The 17269-nt window shown below is 48.6% G+C and overlaps 1 protein-coding gene across 4 annotated transcripts in view; it reads right to left on the bottom strand.

Annotated features, from left to right (window-relative positions):
• Window positions 1-956: 956 nt before the first annotated feature.
• Window positions 957-17269, bottom strand: part of ip6k1 (inositol hexakisphosphate kinase 1) — a 32974-nt gene continuing 16661 nt past the window's right edge. For all 4 annotated transcript variants that reach the window (XM_036531885.1, XM_036531887.1, XM_036531888.1 and 1 more), the window contains 5 exons: window positions 10539-10950; window positions 6850-7054; window positions 5123-5304; window positions 3465-3640; window positions 957-2572 (listed from right to left, as the gene is read on the bottom strand). In XM_036531885.1, the coding sequence (XP_036387778.1) occupies window positions 2030-2572; window positions 3465-3640; window positions 5123-5304; window positions 6850-7054; window positions 10539-10761 (1329 nt within the window). In that variant the 5' untranslated portion in view covers window positions 10762-10950 and the 3' untranslated portion in view covers window positions 957-2029. The remainder of the gene's footprint in view (window positions 2573-3464; window positions 3641-5122; window positions 5305-6849; window positions 7055-10538; window positions 10951-17269) is intronic.

The raw sequence follows: 17269 nt of genomic DNA, 5'->3' as shown, positions 1-17269 counted from the left end.
CACACACAATTCTCCACAGGGATGATTTTAAGTATCAGAGTATATCCTGTAGATAAATGTCATGCTGTGCTGAATGCTTTAAAATAATCATTTTCTTTTCACATAATCCACTTCAGTTGAAACGGGGCATCAGAGAGATTCCAGCTTAACAATATTTTAACACTCTACCCAACAGACTAGTTATGCTGACTTTACGCTGGTGAAGAAAGCCATAATCACTCATGTTGACTGAGAGGAATTGTTCTGATTAATTCATGTTTCAAATAAACAGGTAGGATTTCGGAAGAGTCTGACATCTGAAGGAAAGGGAATTAAGAATGCGAAGAACCCTCATATTGGCCGGTGGCACAGAGGTTCGTGATGCATTTGACACAGTTACAGGACAGGCCCGGGTAAAGCAGCAAACTGGACTGGAGGGCAACGATTTCACTACAGCTGCTGCCAAAAATACGGAAGAACACTGAACAGCAGCAGGGGCCTTTCCATGATGCGAATGTGCACAATTTTCAACGTAACTGCAAACCAATGAACGTGACCTTTACGCGCTACGTACGCTGTGAGGGGAAAAGGCAAGCTCCAATCTTACACAACAGATTCGAAGCACAGACTTGAGCGCCTGAAGGCCTACGGTGTGCCGGGGGGGGGGGGGGGGGGGGGGGGGGGGGGAAAAGGAATCCACATACACCAAAAGGCGCTCTGGCTACAGTGCAAAATTGTTCTGCCTACACAGAGAACATCCTAACCTAGCCATGGTAGGGGTAAAGCACAGACAAACAGAGAGGATGGTCAAGTCAGGTTCTCTTTTTTTCCTTTTTTTTTTTTTTTTTTTTTTGCTACATGTGCTGATGGAGGAAAGGTATCACTGTGTATAAATATTTTTTCTCCACCCTCTTACTTGAAGCAGAACCAAAAAAAAAAAAAAAAAAAAGAAGTAAGAAAAAGAAGAGTCATGCTTTGATGCTTTAGATCCAGCCTCTACAGTGCAAATTACAAGACAGGTTTTCTTTCAGGGTCACCCACCACCCCTGACCGAGGAAAAGCTTTGTAACATGGGGACAATAAAGGGTCAGGGCCAAAAAAAAAAAAAAAAAAGCATCCCTCAGCTGTCCCATCGCCCAGCCTGGGACTGCCTGAACTACCATTAATTGGTGGGCGAAGAAAGGACAAAAGGTATGCAAAAAATGTGGAATCTACGATAAATGAAAGTGACGCTAATGGAGGTGAATAAGATGACTAGAAGAAGCTTGCAAAATAATAAGAAGGTGACCTGTTATATATAGGATTTCCATACAGTAAAGCTGTGGTTTTTAAACTGGGCCTGTAAAGGGGGTTCATCTTTTTTCCCCATTAAGATTAAATTTTAAAACTGTCCAGCTCCCTTTACAGTAAAGCTTTCGAAAACGATTGCCAGCAAAGCTGCTCCCCTTTCAAAACCACAATGGGAATACTGCTGCTAAGAATAATTTTTGAGGGGATGTCATCCCAACAACCCCCCTCCCCTGCTCTTCCCTCATGCATACACACTCTTACACACAGACACACACGCACGCACACACACACACAAACTCCCCCATACCAACCCCACAGTGTTAAGACAGGGCCTGACCCTGGACGTGCCCTGAGCTGCGGCTGCTTTGTTATTCTTGACCCGTGCCTCAAAACAATACTTGAAATGGCCACATGGTGGCGATGAACCCACAAGGCAGACATGTCCCTCAGTGCTGCAAAGGGATAGCAGCTGCGTCTGTCCTGATAGTGGGACTGTAGACCCTGCCAGAAGTAGCCACTAGGTGTCAATCAATGAGGAGAACAAAGGTTTCTCAAACCTTTAGTGTCTGTTTCCACATTGCTGAGAGCTACAGAAGCTGTCACTCCTTGGTTTCTTTGCCTATAAATGTGCTTTTCTTTCTTGTAAATGTCACCCTGTTTTTCATTTGTTTAGCTTTTTTTTCCTCCTTTTTTTTCATTACATCAAAGGTGGGGTTGGGCTTTGAGGGAAGAGAGGTGGGGAGGGCGGAGCCTGTTTTCGCTACTGGTTCTCGTCTCGAATCCCTTCCAGAATCTTGATTAGGCTCTCTAGTCCGAACACGTAGCCCCTGTCCGGCCCGTCGTGCACAGTCTGGTCGTCCCGGAAGCCTTTGAAGGTGCTGTGAGCGAAGTCAATCATGCGCACATCCACGCTGGGGGGTGGGGGAGGCTCCTGGTGGGGGAGGACGCAGTCTGCAGGGGGCTGGGGCACCGGGGGGGCCTCCAAGGGGCCCTGGGCCGCCGGGCAGGGACTCATGTCCCTTTCGGGCGGCCCGTCGGATGGATTCTGCCAGGGGTCCGCCTCGGGCTCCTTGCCTTCGTAGATGATGAGCAGGGAGCTGGAGTAGAAGCGGTAGGAGTTCTGTCTCTCCAGCACAGCCTTCAGGCTGCGCAGTTTGCCCAGGATGGGCTCGAAAAGGTCCCTCCTCAGCTGGGCCCCGTTGTGCATGAACTGATAGAGCGCGTGGCGGAAGCCCTCGATGGACAGCCCCCGGCCGTAGTACTTGTTCCTACAAAGATAGTGGCCTGTGTCCATCTGGTACACCTGCAAAAAAGAGACGGGAGAAAGGAGAGAATGTTGAGAAATGCGCTCTCACTGGCATGCATTGGAAAGGGTGCCATTTGAAGCCAATGGAAAATCCTGCTCAGTTCCATTTAGTCCCCTCACTAATAAGTAATGTCCCCTTCCATAAATACAGCCATTCATCTCTAGCCGTCCCTGCGTCTATGACTGCAGGATGTCCATTTCCTCCTGATTACATTCCTCGTTCCTGCACTGGCTTCAGTCGCAGGGCGTTCCCCCCCACCCCCTCTTGTGCTGGGGTGATGGATAGAGAGAGACGCTAGCGAGGGGCAGCGGGAGCAGAGGACGCTGGTGAGATGCCTCCGCGCAGCTGCGTATAATGGGAGCGGCGTCAGAGAGAGGGATGAGCCCCATCGCTCATCTCTCAGCCCATCTAAATCCAGGAATGAGAGGAGAGGAATGCCATTAGTGAGCCCAGCGCGCTCCTCGGGAGCCCGAACTCAGCAGCATCGCTGCCACGGCACAGTCTGAATCTGCCCCCAGATGAACAAGGGAAATAAACACCTCCCTCCACAACATTCATTTCAGTCAAGGGCAACCCTCCCTGCTGAGGAAAACTCCTAAATCTCTTCTTACAAATATTTTACCACATTATTTTCCTCTTAGTTCACACATGGCCCAAATGGCCTGTTGTATATCAGGTCCACTGAAAAAATAAACCCTGGAAAAAGGGCGTCTGTTTAATAACTCAAAAGGTCACAGATATCAAACCCGGACTTCAAACATATTTCACTCAACCCTATGTTAGAATGTCTGCGAGTTTCGATGTTAGGTGTGAATGTAAATATACCGGAGTTGACGGACTCTGCGTTTAGGTTAAGCCGTGTGTAGCCCCAAACGCGTCGCCCCTCACCTGCATGCCGCAGACCCGCACCCCCAGGGTGGCGGAGGTGCTCTGCTCGCACTTCTTCATCTGCCGCGCCGCCTTCTCCTCGGACGCGTCGTCGCCGTGCTGCCGGGTGCCCATCTTCAGGTCCAGGATGCAGGGGTAGCTGAAGTGGTGCACCACGTTCTCCAGCAGCAGGAATTCTGTGGGGGGGCGACCGTCAAGGAGCCTTTCCTCCGAGCGTAAACGTTACCACCCTGGACATTTGCATTACGTTCATATTACTGCCATTTAGCAGACGCTCTCATCCATAGTGACTTACATCCATTCACACAGCTGGATATTTACTGAGACAATTGTGGGTTGGTTAAGTACCTTTCCCAAGGGTACAGCAGTAGTGCCCCAGCAGGGAATTGAGCCAGCAACCTTTCGGTTATGAGTCCTGCTCCTTAACCACTATGCGACACTGCCGCCCACCAGCCTGACTAACACCGCTTAACACTGAAGTGACAATACGCTCACAACCTGTCACATCACCATCGTATGGGACTTGAGGGAGCAGGGAAAAAATGAAGAGCAACGGGACTCCTTTGAGACAGAGATCCAGTTTGACTATGAAATAAATTTAAACGACACTGCTTCAAGAGTGTTATGTTATAGCCTAGGGCTTCAAAGGAAGACGGTCAATGCTTTGGAGAATCAGGAGGATGAGTGCTTCATCTTTTCCACAGAAAGTTAAGTAGGACAAACAGTAAAATACTGCCACCAGCAGCTGTAGTACCAACATCAGTGGTATAGAGGTCCCTCTCAGCCCAAGCGCTGTTTGATCCACCGCCTGAATGCCATAGTACTCACCTCTAATCCGACACAACTTTCCAAGTGCCCCTATCCAACATGCCTGTCCTCTGAGGGTCTGTCCCTTTGACTTTTTCCAAATTAGCTTCTCACTATAAACAAAAAAAGGACACTGCTGGCTGGTCACTATGACCTGTCTAGGTTTTTTTTTTTCTTAATTTGGTTTGTTATTTTTTTTTCTCACTGCCAAAAGCTAAACAATCCAGGAATGTGTGAGCACAGCGGAAAATTTAATCAAACACATCTCTTGTTTCTGCAGCCCTCTGAAGGACAATGTTTTCCTTTTACATGTGGGCTTCAGGGCCTAAGTCAACTGAGCTTTCCACGCAAAGGTGATGCAATCAGGTACAGGCTGAACTTGCTTCAAAGGCTCAGTGTCCTCACTCTTGGCTGCTTGGGACAAAGGGCTAAGAGTACACCCAGGAGTGGTGAAGCATGTCTTCCTTGATTGAATTTGAAAAAATTAGGTCAGACTGATCCAAATTTCCACTAAACAAAGGGCTGGGGCAGGTGCAAGCTTGTAAGCCTCTCAAAGTGCATGAAAAAAGAGCCAAAATACAGCTCAGAATAATTTCAGTAAGACATGGAGGCTTTACGGCGTTAGCCACTTTCATGAAAAAATCACTTTCCAGCCTTCCGCCTTTCCAGCTATGGCTGGAATTTTACAACGTGTAACATTTACACAGCTCCCAGCAAGTCAATGACAGCTAACACTCTCACTGCCGCACGTTTGACCTTTCCTGTCTAATAGGTGATGTCTTAACAGCTTCAACCCAACAATTGGTAAGCGGCGTTCCTGTGCCGTCCTGGCAGAGTGGGTGAAGGGATACTGTACAGCTTCCTGTCCTTGGACTCGGAGCGCATGCGGCTCAGCTGCTGCTTGTGGCAGCGCAGGCTCCAGGGGTTGTGGCTGATCTTCTCGGAGCTCAGGCCGCTGTTGCCGTCCAGCATCTGGAAGGGCACGTCCGAGTGGATCTGCAGCTCCAGGCGAGGGCTCTTCAGCTCCTGCAGGCTGCGGGAGGAGAGGGGAGAGCGGGGTCGCTCATCAAAGCCCGGCAAGGCGAAGAGGAGCAGACCAAACCATCACAGCCAGTGTGGTTCCCCCTTACCACACCTCTCACTGGATATCAAATCATAACTGCCAAGATATGCCCCTTAAATCACGTGCGATGTCATCTTTAACAGTCTTTCAAAAAAACACGGAGTAGATCAGATGTACTGCTGCTTAGTGGTGTTTCTTTGCCATGCTGGAAGTGACACCCTTTGAAATGAGGCTGGGAGGCAAAAATAAATAAAGATGCAAATCAATTGCAGCTGTGAGCCATGTGGATTTGATATCAAGTGGCTGCATGTCCCAGTTTTCCCCAGGGGTTGGAATACTCTGACACCTTTCTCCAATGGCTGTGGTCACAGCTGAGCGGCATCCTCCTCCAGTCTCACCCCACTGACTCGACTCTCGGGGCTCTGTGAACATTTCAATGTGCCTGAGTCTCGCTCTCCTCAACGCTGCTCCTCTCTTAAAGCCAACATACCCCGAGGTCCTCACGCCATCCCCGCTCACCTCTCTACATGGCCTCTTTACAGCTTGTATTTAGCTACGACTTGTCTTGTTCCTTGTTTATGTGCCCTGTCATTGTGATATTTTCATTCTAACTGTGTCTTTATGTCAGGTCCCCATGGCATAAGGGGGGACAATCTTGATGGGGCTTTCCTGGTTAAATAAAGGATGAATACAATAAATAAATAATGTGTCCACTTAAAAATGCAATGGAATGGTGATTATTTCCCCATCTTCAAATTACTTGGCATAAGTATAGCTCAGTGCTGCAGGGAATGTAGAATTGAACCGTTATTGAAAATGCAGTTTTGAATATGGATTCTGGGCTCCACAAATGGGACAGGGCAGGAATTGACTTGACTGTATCTGCGCAACTCCTGAGCCATTGTTTTTGTTCCCCTGAGCAAGAGCCAACCTTTTAACTTGCGGAGATGGGCCTGGAGACAGCACACACAGATCCTCCAGTGTTTATGCGAGATGGATGCATTAATCTAATCATCTGTTTCCATTATCAGAAAACATAAGCAAGGAACTTGCATCGTTACACAAAAAATCATGAGGATTTGGCAGCATTAAGAAGCAAGTGTGGGAGAAATTCCATAGTGGTTCCATGTGTTTACATTTGCACCAAGTCATGCGTCACGCAGAACATACTCAGATTGAGAGGTGGTTTAAGTAAAAGTGTGCTTGTTCGAGATGAGGCAGAATTCTCACAATGGTTTTTAACTTCAGAATACAAAAATATCTGCAGATGTTTAAGCTATGTGTTCAGATAGCCTTACCCCATTCAGCACCTCCCTTCTTCCCTCCCATTATAATGCATTACATTACATACATTTAGCAGACACTCTTATCCAGAGCGACTTCCATCACAACAGAACATAAGTGTATCCATTCAAGCTAAACCAGCAACAGTGTCAGACCAGGCTAACAACACTCCCAGACCAGTGAGTGTGAGGATAACACCATTCCTCCCCTCCCCTCCACACCCCCACTCACTTCTCGGTGCTGTCGCTCTCGTGGGCCGGCCGCTCCTCCTTGTGGTCGCTGCTGGAGCGGTGCAGGCTTCGGCGGGAGTGCTTCCTTCGCGGTTGGTCCCTCTCGGGCAAGTCCTCGTGGTCCAGCCCCTCGCTCTCCACGTAAGGGTACGCCACCAGGTTAATGTAGCCGTCGATGTCCCCCTCGAAACACACCAGCACTACACCTGCGACGGGAGGAAACAGAGACGAACGGGGTCGGTGGGCAGGGAGAGAGATGACACGCGTCGTAATTTTACACGGAGCTTCCATTCTCATTTTCCTGGATTTAAGCTGCAAGGAAGGAAGGTGAGATCATTTCTGAGAAAAATTCTCAGCCTACAACATTTTCATGCAACATCCTTTCGTCAAATATTATCTTTCGAATGCTTTCAGGGCTAACAATCAGGAAAGAAAAACAATGGCAGCTTTGCAAGATTCATTCACGGACAATTGGCAAATGATAACTGCCATTGAAGGAGAGGAGTGAATCACAACAATCTGAAAGGACCGACATGGGAGAAAAATGCCACAAAAGGAAAAGTGGAACTGACTGGAAGATAACCAGCGGAATGGAAGGAGAAGACACTGAGGTGAAAGTCATTCTATCTGGCTGGGAAGTGTCTAACGTCTAACGTCAGGGAAAGAGAGGGGGAGGGAGGCAGGGGCCAGCTTTAATATCCGCGGCCCTGCTGCTGACTTGCACATAGCCGGGGTCTTTAGCGCTCTGATCCCTCCTTGGTGATGTCAGCCTGGCCCAGAGAGCTAATGAATGGAGACACTGCTGATGTCAGAGGGAAGAGACGGTGTGTGCCGGCCAGTGTGTGTGTGTATGCCAGGGAATAAAGCGCTTCAAACACCAGGCTAATTCAGGAAGGGCTCAGTTTGATGAGCATTAGGGATCTGGCCTCGGCTTGTTTTGCACTTGTCTTAAAGACACCGAGCGCGATCATGCCTGCACCCTCTCTTTCACAGAACCCATGGTGTATTTAGCTCACAGCCAGAAAGTCAATGGGTAAGGGATCAACAGAAATGCATTTAACTTGAGAAGATTTCCACTGCCCACAATGCCCTTTTGCACTAACACAGTCAGAAGAATTTCAGCAGACATTTTCAAGGACGGACAGCGAGGTTATCTCAAAGAAACAGATGAGACAAGGAGCTGCAATTTACTAATACATTACATTACATTACATTAAGGGCAAAAGATTTAAAATGGGTATTAGAATACGCTATATTAATTAAAAGCTGAATAGAGATTAAACTGAATTTCCAAAAGACCTACTACATACTTTTTAACTGAAAGTGACTTGAAAACAGACCAGAAGCAATTCAAAACATGTAATGTCAGAGAACCCTTTCTGAAGTGGAAGACAGAGAAAGATGCTTCTTTCGGCCACCTTGAAATGTCAGGAGCCAAGACAGGACACTGGTGACACAGTACAGAAAACGCCCACCTCACACTAACCAGACGTCTCGTTTTCCCCACCCACTGAAGTGAAATTTCCTGTGTTTATCGCAGCACTCAAACGAGGTGCTTGCAAATGTTTAGAAGAATACTTTCATGAGTAAAAGAGTGTTTACTCAGACTGACATTAATTCAAGACTGTAACTCCACAAAGCCTGTGCACTCATCAAGATGGCATTCCCCATTGGATGGGGCTTAATGGAGGTGGTGGTAATTCCCCTCAGGGGCTCATGACCATATAAGGGTCTTCTGCTGTCCAACACAAACGCAGTAAAGATAACGAGCTTTTTTTAAACTGAAATCAATCCTATTCTTCTTAAATGTACAGAAAACACAGAGCACTGTTTTGACTGATATCCCACAGCACGATGGGGCAACACATGATCGAGGACATGGCATCGAGGTTTTGAACATGTATTTGGCTGTCTGGTTCCGTAGCACCCACCCGCACCCTCCCCGCACCCTCCCCGAAAAGCGTAGTCTCCCGTGGTCCCTGTTCTTCAGCACCTATTAATAACCCATTCTCCATTTCACGCATACCTCCATGGTTTGTGGCTAATTCTCTCTGGCTTGTTGTCATGTGTCAACAATGCCGAGCTTGTGGGGACGGCCCTATTTTTATCAGCTACGGGACCGCTTTGGAGCAGGAGAGATGCTAACGGATGGAAAAAATGGGACAAGCGGAGTTACTCAACCCTCTCCCGAAATAGGGCCTGGGAGTTACAGATGAATGTATTTATTTACCCCTTTAGAAACACGTAGGGGGTTCCGCTTCATACGAAAAAGCGCTCAGCACTGGCACGGCACTGCAGAGGCTCAACCAGCACTGACAACAGCCTTTGATCGCAGCGCATGTCTGTGTGAGGGAAGCACAGTGCCCACATAATTACACTCTTCAGGCAACAGAATAAAGTAGCTGTATATCAATATGATAGGCCTTCAGAGCACATGCCATTTAGCGTGTTCCCTTTGAATGACATCACTGGAAAGTAAAAAAACTGCACAGGTGCAACTCTTGACTGGGCCCTGATTAATTAAGAATAGTAAAACCAGGGACAGAAACAGATCTGTCCTGGCCTAAGGGTCTGTCATTGCTCCTCGCTGATTTACGCGGACTGCGCTGTCAGATAACGGCAGCGTCCTGGCCCGTAAATGGAATCAGCCGGAGAGCAGAGCTCAGTCTGTCCCCTTAATCAAGTGCGGGGAGCTGCTGCTACAGGCCTGGGGAGCAGAGGCCCGGGCCAGGCCATCACATTGCACCGCTTTTATTAGGCGTCCCACGGACGAAGTGATTGATCGCCTTCGCAGTAAATAACGCTGACCAGAACAAAATCTGAACAATAACGCCCGGCTTCTGCATGCACCTGGCCGCGTCTCTGTGCCAGCGTTCAACAAATCAAAGGCGGTTAAGGCAGGACACACGACGGACGTGCAGAACCGCCCACAGGCTTCATTTCCTAACCCCCGCGCTGGTGTGCTTCAGCAGCACTGACATTTAACATCAAAACATCCCTCCGTTGCTGCAGCCTCGTCTCCCAGGAACTGTTTGCCGCGGTTGCCACGGCAAGAAAAAACATTTTAACAGATCACGATGAAGATGTAGTGCAGGCTGCTGGGAATCACTTGAGCAGTTTAAACACTTGATAAACGGTCCTTCCTCTCTCTTCCGCCGATGTTACTGGGAAGATATTGCGCCAACTCCTGCTTGCTTCTATTGTTCCATTTCTCATTTAGCTTCACAGAGAATTATGTAAGCACCACAGATTGCTTTGATGATGGCTTGGTAAGATATACGACTTGATAAGGGAGGAGCGTGCGTCAGACTGCACCGTAAATCAGGGTGACCTGCTTTATACATTACATTTACATCTATTCGTTTGGCAGACGCTTTTATCCAAAGCGACTTACAAGTGAGGGAGAGCGCAAGAGAAAGCCATGCACAGAGTCACAATATTAGAAGTGCTGCACGACAAAGTTTCAATAGTTAGCCAGACAAGGTACAAGCTAGCTGGTAGAGACAATGGTGCATTAAACCATTAAAATTTTAATAGTTTAATTTTTATACCAGGGGCATTCAGTGTATTTTATTCCGATTGGATCCACACATGCCATGTGGAGCATCTTGGGCCAATTGTGAGTACACCTGCAATACAGGTAACCAGCTAAAGTGCACCTGTGCCAGTGTGAGAGCTCCAGGCCCTTACCTTTGTACTCTGGGGTGAACTCCTTCATCTCGGGGGGCAGGGACTCGTAGAAGCGCTGCTCGCGGGCGATGAGGGGCTTGCAGACGGTGTGGTCGTCGTAGCGCATCATGCTGGTGTGGCCGCCCACCTGGTGCACGAAGGGCTCCAGCGGCACCCCGCTGCGCCTGCCCGGTCCCTGGCTCGCGCCGTGCTTGCCCGCGTCCATGCTGTGCGGGAGGCACATGGCGTTGGAGGGCCGCGTGGCGCTGGAGGCATGGGCTCGGGCGCGCAGGCCGGGCGAGCGCGGGGCGCAAGGCGGCGGCTGGGAGCGCACGCTGCCGCCGGGAGGGGGAGGAGCCAGCCCGCCGGCCACACCTACCAGCCAATCAATGCCCGCTCGCTGAGCGCTGGGACAGGTCAGAGCTGCTGCCTCCTGCAGGACGACAGGGAAAACGCCAACGAAGAAAAAGCGTTACATGCCGTACATTAGCAAGAAAGAGACACCACGTCACGGCAGAAATCAGCAACGGATTGTACACGTTCTCTAGATGGTGCAGGTGCATGCACGCTCGAGAGTTCTGTGGCTTTCCGTCTCATGACGAGACCGGCGAGCAGCAGGCAGCAGGCTGGGCAGTATCTGCCGATCTCCAGACACTTCATTTCATTACCCTCTACCTCATCAGCAGACACAGTCCAGCCATCGATCCCTGCTGTCTGGCACCAAACTACACAGTCCCCACTGCAAGCCTCCCCCGGGATCCCTCCTCCCGCCTTTTCACTCTCGCACAGTGACTACCGGCCTGACCTTTCATCCGGAGCACGCCCGCTACTCGAGAATAAAGCCAAACACGAGTACTCCAGTGTACTAATAAACTAATCTGAGGACGCCAGCTGTTGAAATTCAAACTCGCTGAATGTCTTTGCGCACTTGCTCTCTGTCTGATATCCTTAAAAGGTCAGTGCGTGATGCCATCTCTCCCTCGCTGTTGCACAATGTCTGTGGCAGCCCCTTAATTGACAGATGGATCCTGCTGTTCGGGGGGAATTGCGATCTGAGCGTTTTCAATTAAAAGCCCAAATGTGGCATTGCGCGAAAGGCCCCATCAGGAATCAAGGCAGGCAGCCGGTGGTTCCCAGCGGGGGGTGGGGGCTCAAACGGCTCTCTCATGTACAAAACTCCAAAGAGAGAGAGGCGGGAGAGGGCCTCTCACACCTTTCACATCTGCCTTTATCATTCCATTAGCCCACAATCCCTCCCTCCAATCTGAAGCCACACTCTCTGCACTGTATCAGAGAGCCTGTCGCTGGAGACCGTCATCCCAGCATGTTTAGCGGTGCAGTCCTCTTCAGAGCAAAGAGCTCATGGAGAATAATTTGAATGATTGGCGTGAAATCACCAGAGCAGCTGTGACCGCAGAGCTAGCCCGACTCACGAGGAGTTTACTCCACACCTTGTAAATCAATAACCGTAGCCCGAGCGACCCGGCTTCTCACCAGCGTTAACCTGCAACAGCGGGTCAATACCTGGAGCGGACGGTGCAAACCCACTCAGAGTTGCTGAGACCACGGCAGGAAACATTCTTTCTCTGTCAGCAGAGGAGAGACAGGAAGAGACCCAGTGTTCCAAACTGATGCTTCTGCTCCCCTCTGTGTTTTCACATTAACCAGACAAAGGACCGCATCCAAGTCCCAATTAGAAAGTCCACTAATTCATCCGCGTCTTTCTGGAGGCTGCACTCCGGCCCAATGCCCGCTGCCGGGAAGGCTGCCCAGACAAATACTGCGGTCGTCACAGCAAAAACGAAAACGATTACAAGAAGCAAACACAAATTAGATCCAATCAGCTTCCTGCTTGCAAGTCTAATTCGTACAAAAGAGGATGGAGAGGGGCCTTTGTTTTTAATGAAGTGTGGCTTGAAAGTTTGTTTGTTTGTTTTGGCCTCAGAAAACAAAGTTAGCTAAATGGCTTTCAAAACTCAAACAGTTTAGCAGATAAGAGAATTACGTTTTCCCCGCCCCGTTTTCCTCTGTCAGCTGGCTCTAAATTTTGCAGCTCAACAAGCAAGTAGATACTTCAACCGTAATAGGCTGCTTTGGGCAAAACAAGATATTGACGGTCATTCGTTGCCAAAGTCAAACAGCCAGATAAAGTCATCCTGTTGTCCCTTCCACAAAAAAGACAGCACTGCCCTTCCCACGGTTCTTAAAAATCTGGACTGATTTCTTCAACACAGACATCATTTCTAAATTTTGAAAGCCTAAATGTATAGAAATATAAATATTTGTGTTTGTGAATGAAAGAGTGAGATGCAACAGATTTGAACAAATAATGGAGCACCTATGATAACAGACTGCTATGGCAGCCGCCTCGACAAACGACAGAGTCAAGGTTACAACAACACTGTCCTTTTTCCACACCTGCCACACACTCCTCTCCTAAAGGTCACTGCCAAGGTCATCTCCTGCCAACCATGCAAACTGCCTTCCAAATTTTACCTCGTTCCAACTGACCAGACACACAGACACACAGACGCACAGACGCACGCACGCACGCACGCACGCACGCACACACACACACACACACACACACACACAGAGTGAAGAAAACTTGAAGTATGGATGGTGTATCTCATGGGTACATTTTTTGCAAAGACACAAAGATGATGTAAATTCCCCGATTCCATGTCTCATGATCTCAACTCTCGCGCCTCATTTTCAATGTTTTCCAATTCTTCACTTTTCCACTCAGAATTTCTACCTCCGTTGCCTGTTTTCCCAGCCTTCCTCATATACCATGCAGGTTTTGGCAAAAAAAAGTCCTAGTTAATCTGGGGTCAAACAGTCAAACTATTTGGTGGAGGAGCAGTCCCCACACCTCGAAGTGAAAAATGTTGATAAAATGACTTTTATCAACTCTAATTGGTCTCTTAATAAACAGTGTTATTAAGTGCTCTCAGTCAAATGATATTATTTCAATGTGACCCGTGCAACAGCGTCATCGTATGAAACGACTTCCCACAACTCCAGTACTCCTGAAAAATTCACAGGTATGTACCTGTTCTTGCTTGGTTTACTCTTTACCTGTTCAGCCTGGCAGATTTTTAAAGCAATCCAAAGAGCTACAGAATGCGCACGCTGGCCGAAACCAGCTATACCCTCCCTTCCCGCTCTGAAAGCGGTGCCACCTCCTTCCTGCCAGCGTGTCACATGAGCGAGCCCTGTCTGGGAAAGGAGTCACGCCGGCCATTACAAGCAAGCATATAGCAGTGACATCAGGCTATCCGTTTTACACCGGCCCATTCACATCCCCCTCCGAGGCATGCCAGCCACGGCCGCTGGAAAGTGACAGCCCCGCGCTAAATTAGCAGGACTAACATCTGAGAGCACGGGATTAGCGCTGACAAAAAATAAATACATCAATAGACCTCGGTGGCCTCTGCCTTTTTGATATTTATACGTATACGACTATATATACGCACGCAGAAATGTGTGTGTGATTTTGAGCACAGTCTCGTGCCAAAAACGCTTCCACATGAATGCGGATCGTGAGACGTGCGAACGACGGACATGCCAGGAGAGGAACACACACAATAGATCTCTAGATGGTCCAGCCTAAAACAGAACTCCTGTGTTCTTAACTGGGTGAGGTCCTGGGGTGACGCCACCCTCAAGGGCCTGAACTTTCCATACAGGCAGATTCCATTAGGCTGAGTGTGGCCACACCCTAGTGTGTTGGCAGAATGAATGCTTCCATTTACATTAGGACATGGCAGAGTATGGCCAAAGGCATGCCTATTGTCTTGCTGCTGCCTACCTAGCGTTCAGTCCTGCCAATCTCTGTGCTATTAACTTTTGGAAAAAAAAAAGTCCTTGTCATGTTTCTATGTTAAATCCTGTCCTGTTAATATCACAACCTGATAAATAACCCATAAATGCTGAAAGTACAGCCATGAGAATTTAACATGGTTTCTTCTGTACTGTCAGCATTGTCTGCAAAGGGCTTGATTGCTGATTGTTGTTGAGTATTTCCAAGCCTATGACTATAACATATAATTTCATTTGTCTTCGTATTTTAATACAGCCTTACATATTAAAATGGGACACCACTTGCATTTTAAAAATGTTTGAGCCGTATCCAAGACATGATTTTTTAACACCATCCTCGCTTATTAATTGCATAATTCAATCTAGCTGGAGGGACAGCTAAACTGTCACATTTCAGACCACCTATTACATCTGGTTACAAGCGAGCAATCTAGCTAACTTGCCTTAGCTACAGCTATTGAAAAATGCCACGCATAACAACCTGAAAACCAACGCAACAAACTGCGTATGTTTACAGCCTGCGATTGCTCAGATGATTACTGCTTTAGTTTTTCCTTTTTATTAAAATGTGCAAAGTGTTTTCAAATCCATATCACTTCAAAACATAAAGTAAATCTCAAAACTAGTAAATCGTGAGGGGAAAAAAAAACTGTGACCTTTTGTTCATTTGATCATCATCTATGATGTCATACAGAACATAAAAATATCCACTCTCCTTACAGTATGACTTCACACATCAGGGCTATTTTTCCTCTGACAGTAAGCAGATCCAGAGGATGAGGCAGGGCAGTTAATCTGCACTGAAACGTTTGGTGCTCAGTGTTAATATTAACAGGCTGTCAAATGCCTCAGCTCAAACCCATCGTTTCACACTCATGCAGAAAATTTCCACGACATTTCCGTTTTTTTGTGCCTGATTTGAGCTGAAAAACCGGGCTGCTGTGGTGGCACAGAAGGGCTCAGACTTTGAGGACGGCGTGCGAGCGTCTGTGCGTGTTTTTGGGGGGGGAGGTGATGAGCGCATGGCCTGGAGGCTGGCTCTCAGGGAAATAGGATCCCATCACTGTGGCCAGCGCTCGGGACCCGGAGCCCGCCAATCCCTGGCCCCTCTCCAGCCAGCGCCGTGTGTCGGTTTCAGTGTCTTGAAAGACGCAACAGGGTGAAGATTTGAAGCACCGAGAGAAACGTGACACCGCCGGCTCCACCCCTCACTGGCACAGACAGCTGACCCCCAGGGGAGACGGCAGACGGCAGACACCCCGAGAGAGGGAGCGTTCAGTCCTCCCGCCACGTCATCCCTGTTGGACGCGTCCCACGACGATGCCCCGAGTGCCCTTCTCACGAAATAATTAAACAGAAAACTCCTCGCCCCCCAAATCTCTGACACCAGGGAATTGCATTAATGGAGTGGAAGACACCGGAGGTAGAGCATTATGGAGACTGGCAGCAAAGGGCTACCAAAGAGAAGATCATTTGTTAGAGTTATGGTCAATACTATTGATGTCATGCTTCACTGTCAGCAATATTGTGTCCAGTGAAATTAGCCTCAGTGCTGACCCCAATCCCGCTGGGCACTGTGTTTCACAGAGCTGACAGCACAAAGCGTGCCCTAATTTCCTGGAATGTATTTGTTATTTCACAACATAACAACATGCAGTCAGGATGAGAAGGCTTTAAAGGACATTTTGAAATGGGGGCGGGGTATGCAAGTGAAAGTGTGAACATGCATCACATGAATGGGTTTTGTTTGGCCCACATCTCCCATATATTAGGGATAGTAGGAAAACAACATTTAAACAATAGGAACAATTGAGACAAAGAGAACAAAAACATATGATCAAATGAGAAAAAATTAAAACAACCTTTTCATGCTCTCTTTTTGTCCCTCAGCCGTATATGCTGTTTTTCCTAATTAGTCACTAATTGAACGGCCTGATTTTCATCACAATAACAAGCTGTCTACGGGCCTGTGGAACAATCCCTGTCTATGGGTGAGAGAGCGGGGCTTGTTTTGGGGGGGGGGGGGGGGGTTAGAGTGGACCATGTCATATTGATGGAGACCCGATCTCCCTGCAAGGACCGACGGGCCAGACCAAGCGCAGCCTGAGCCTGCACAGACCCGCTGGCCCGCCGCCACGCTCTCTCCCCACAATGGGGACGGCAATTAGAGCCCTAATCTGTCACTGCACGCTCACACACCACTGCCCACTTCCAGCCCCGCTTTACATAACCTACGCCTGTTTCAGAGGAACAATAACAACAAGGCCTGCAGCGAAAGGGCCGCCGGTGCTGCAGTGCGTGATGCAGTCCTGGACATCCCTATTAATGTATTTATCCATTCTCATGCTTCACAATGCTGCTTATTAATCCTTTGTGCACATTCTGCTTCTAGCGATAAAATTGCACAGGGCTTGAGCACAGCATGAGTCATTTGACGGTACGCTGTGTACTGTACCATAAAGCACGGTGACCAGAGGCAGTACCATTATTTGTCCCCGGGGTGGCAAAGGGCTCTTCCTCTGGTGGGGTGAGCTTGTGAAGAATGTGCTGATGGTCAGGCCCTCCCATTTATCAATGCCCTTTACATGGTCTGCACACTCCCCACCCAACGCCATTCTTCTGCACTGCTCCCCTCTGGGCTGGGAGATGGGGCAAAGGTCCCCAGGCTACAGCGCTGGGTTATTACAGAGGAAACCGAATCTAAGGGTCCAGCTGTCTGGGAGTGCAGCGCTCCTGCTTGTGAGGACATAACCCTGACCCCATCCAGGGCGGCCAGCAGCAGGAACAGATTCAGCAGGAGTTGAGGGCCTGACTGGATCCTCCAGCTCCATCAGCCAAGCCCGATTTTATTTGAAAAGCCTCCCAACAGCGAAGAGTGCGAGAAGCAGCGATTAGCCAGCGTCTTGCTGGGACCGGGGGTTTCATGT

The sequence above is a fragment of the Megalops cyprinoides genome, chromosome 6 (assembly GCF_013368585.1).
Source record: "Megalops cyprinoides isolate fMegCyp1 chromosome 6, fMegCyp1.pri, whole genome shotgun sequence".
In the NCBI taxonomy this organism is placed as follows: domain Eukaryota; kingdom Metazoa; phylum Chordata; class Actinopteri; order Elopiformes; family Megalopidae; genus Megalops; species Megalops cyprinoides.
This window is presented reverse-complemented; position numbering and strand designations above follow the sequence as displayed.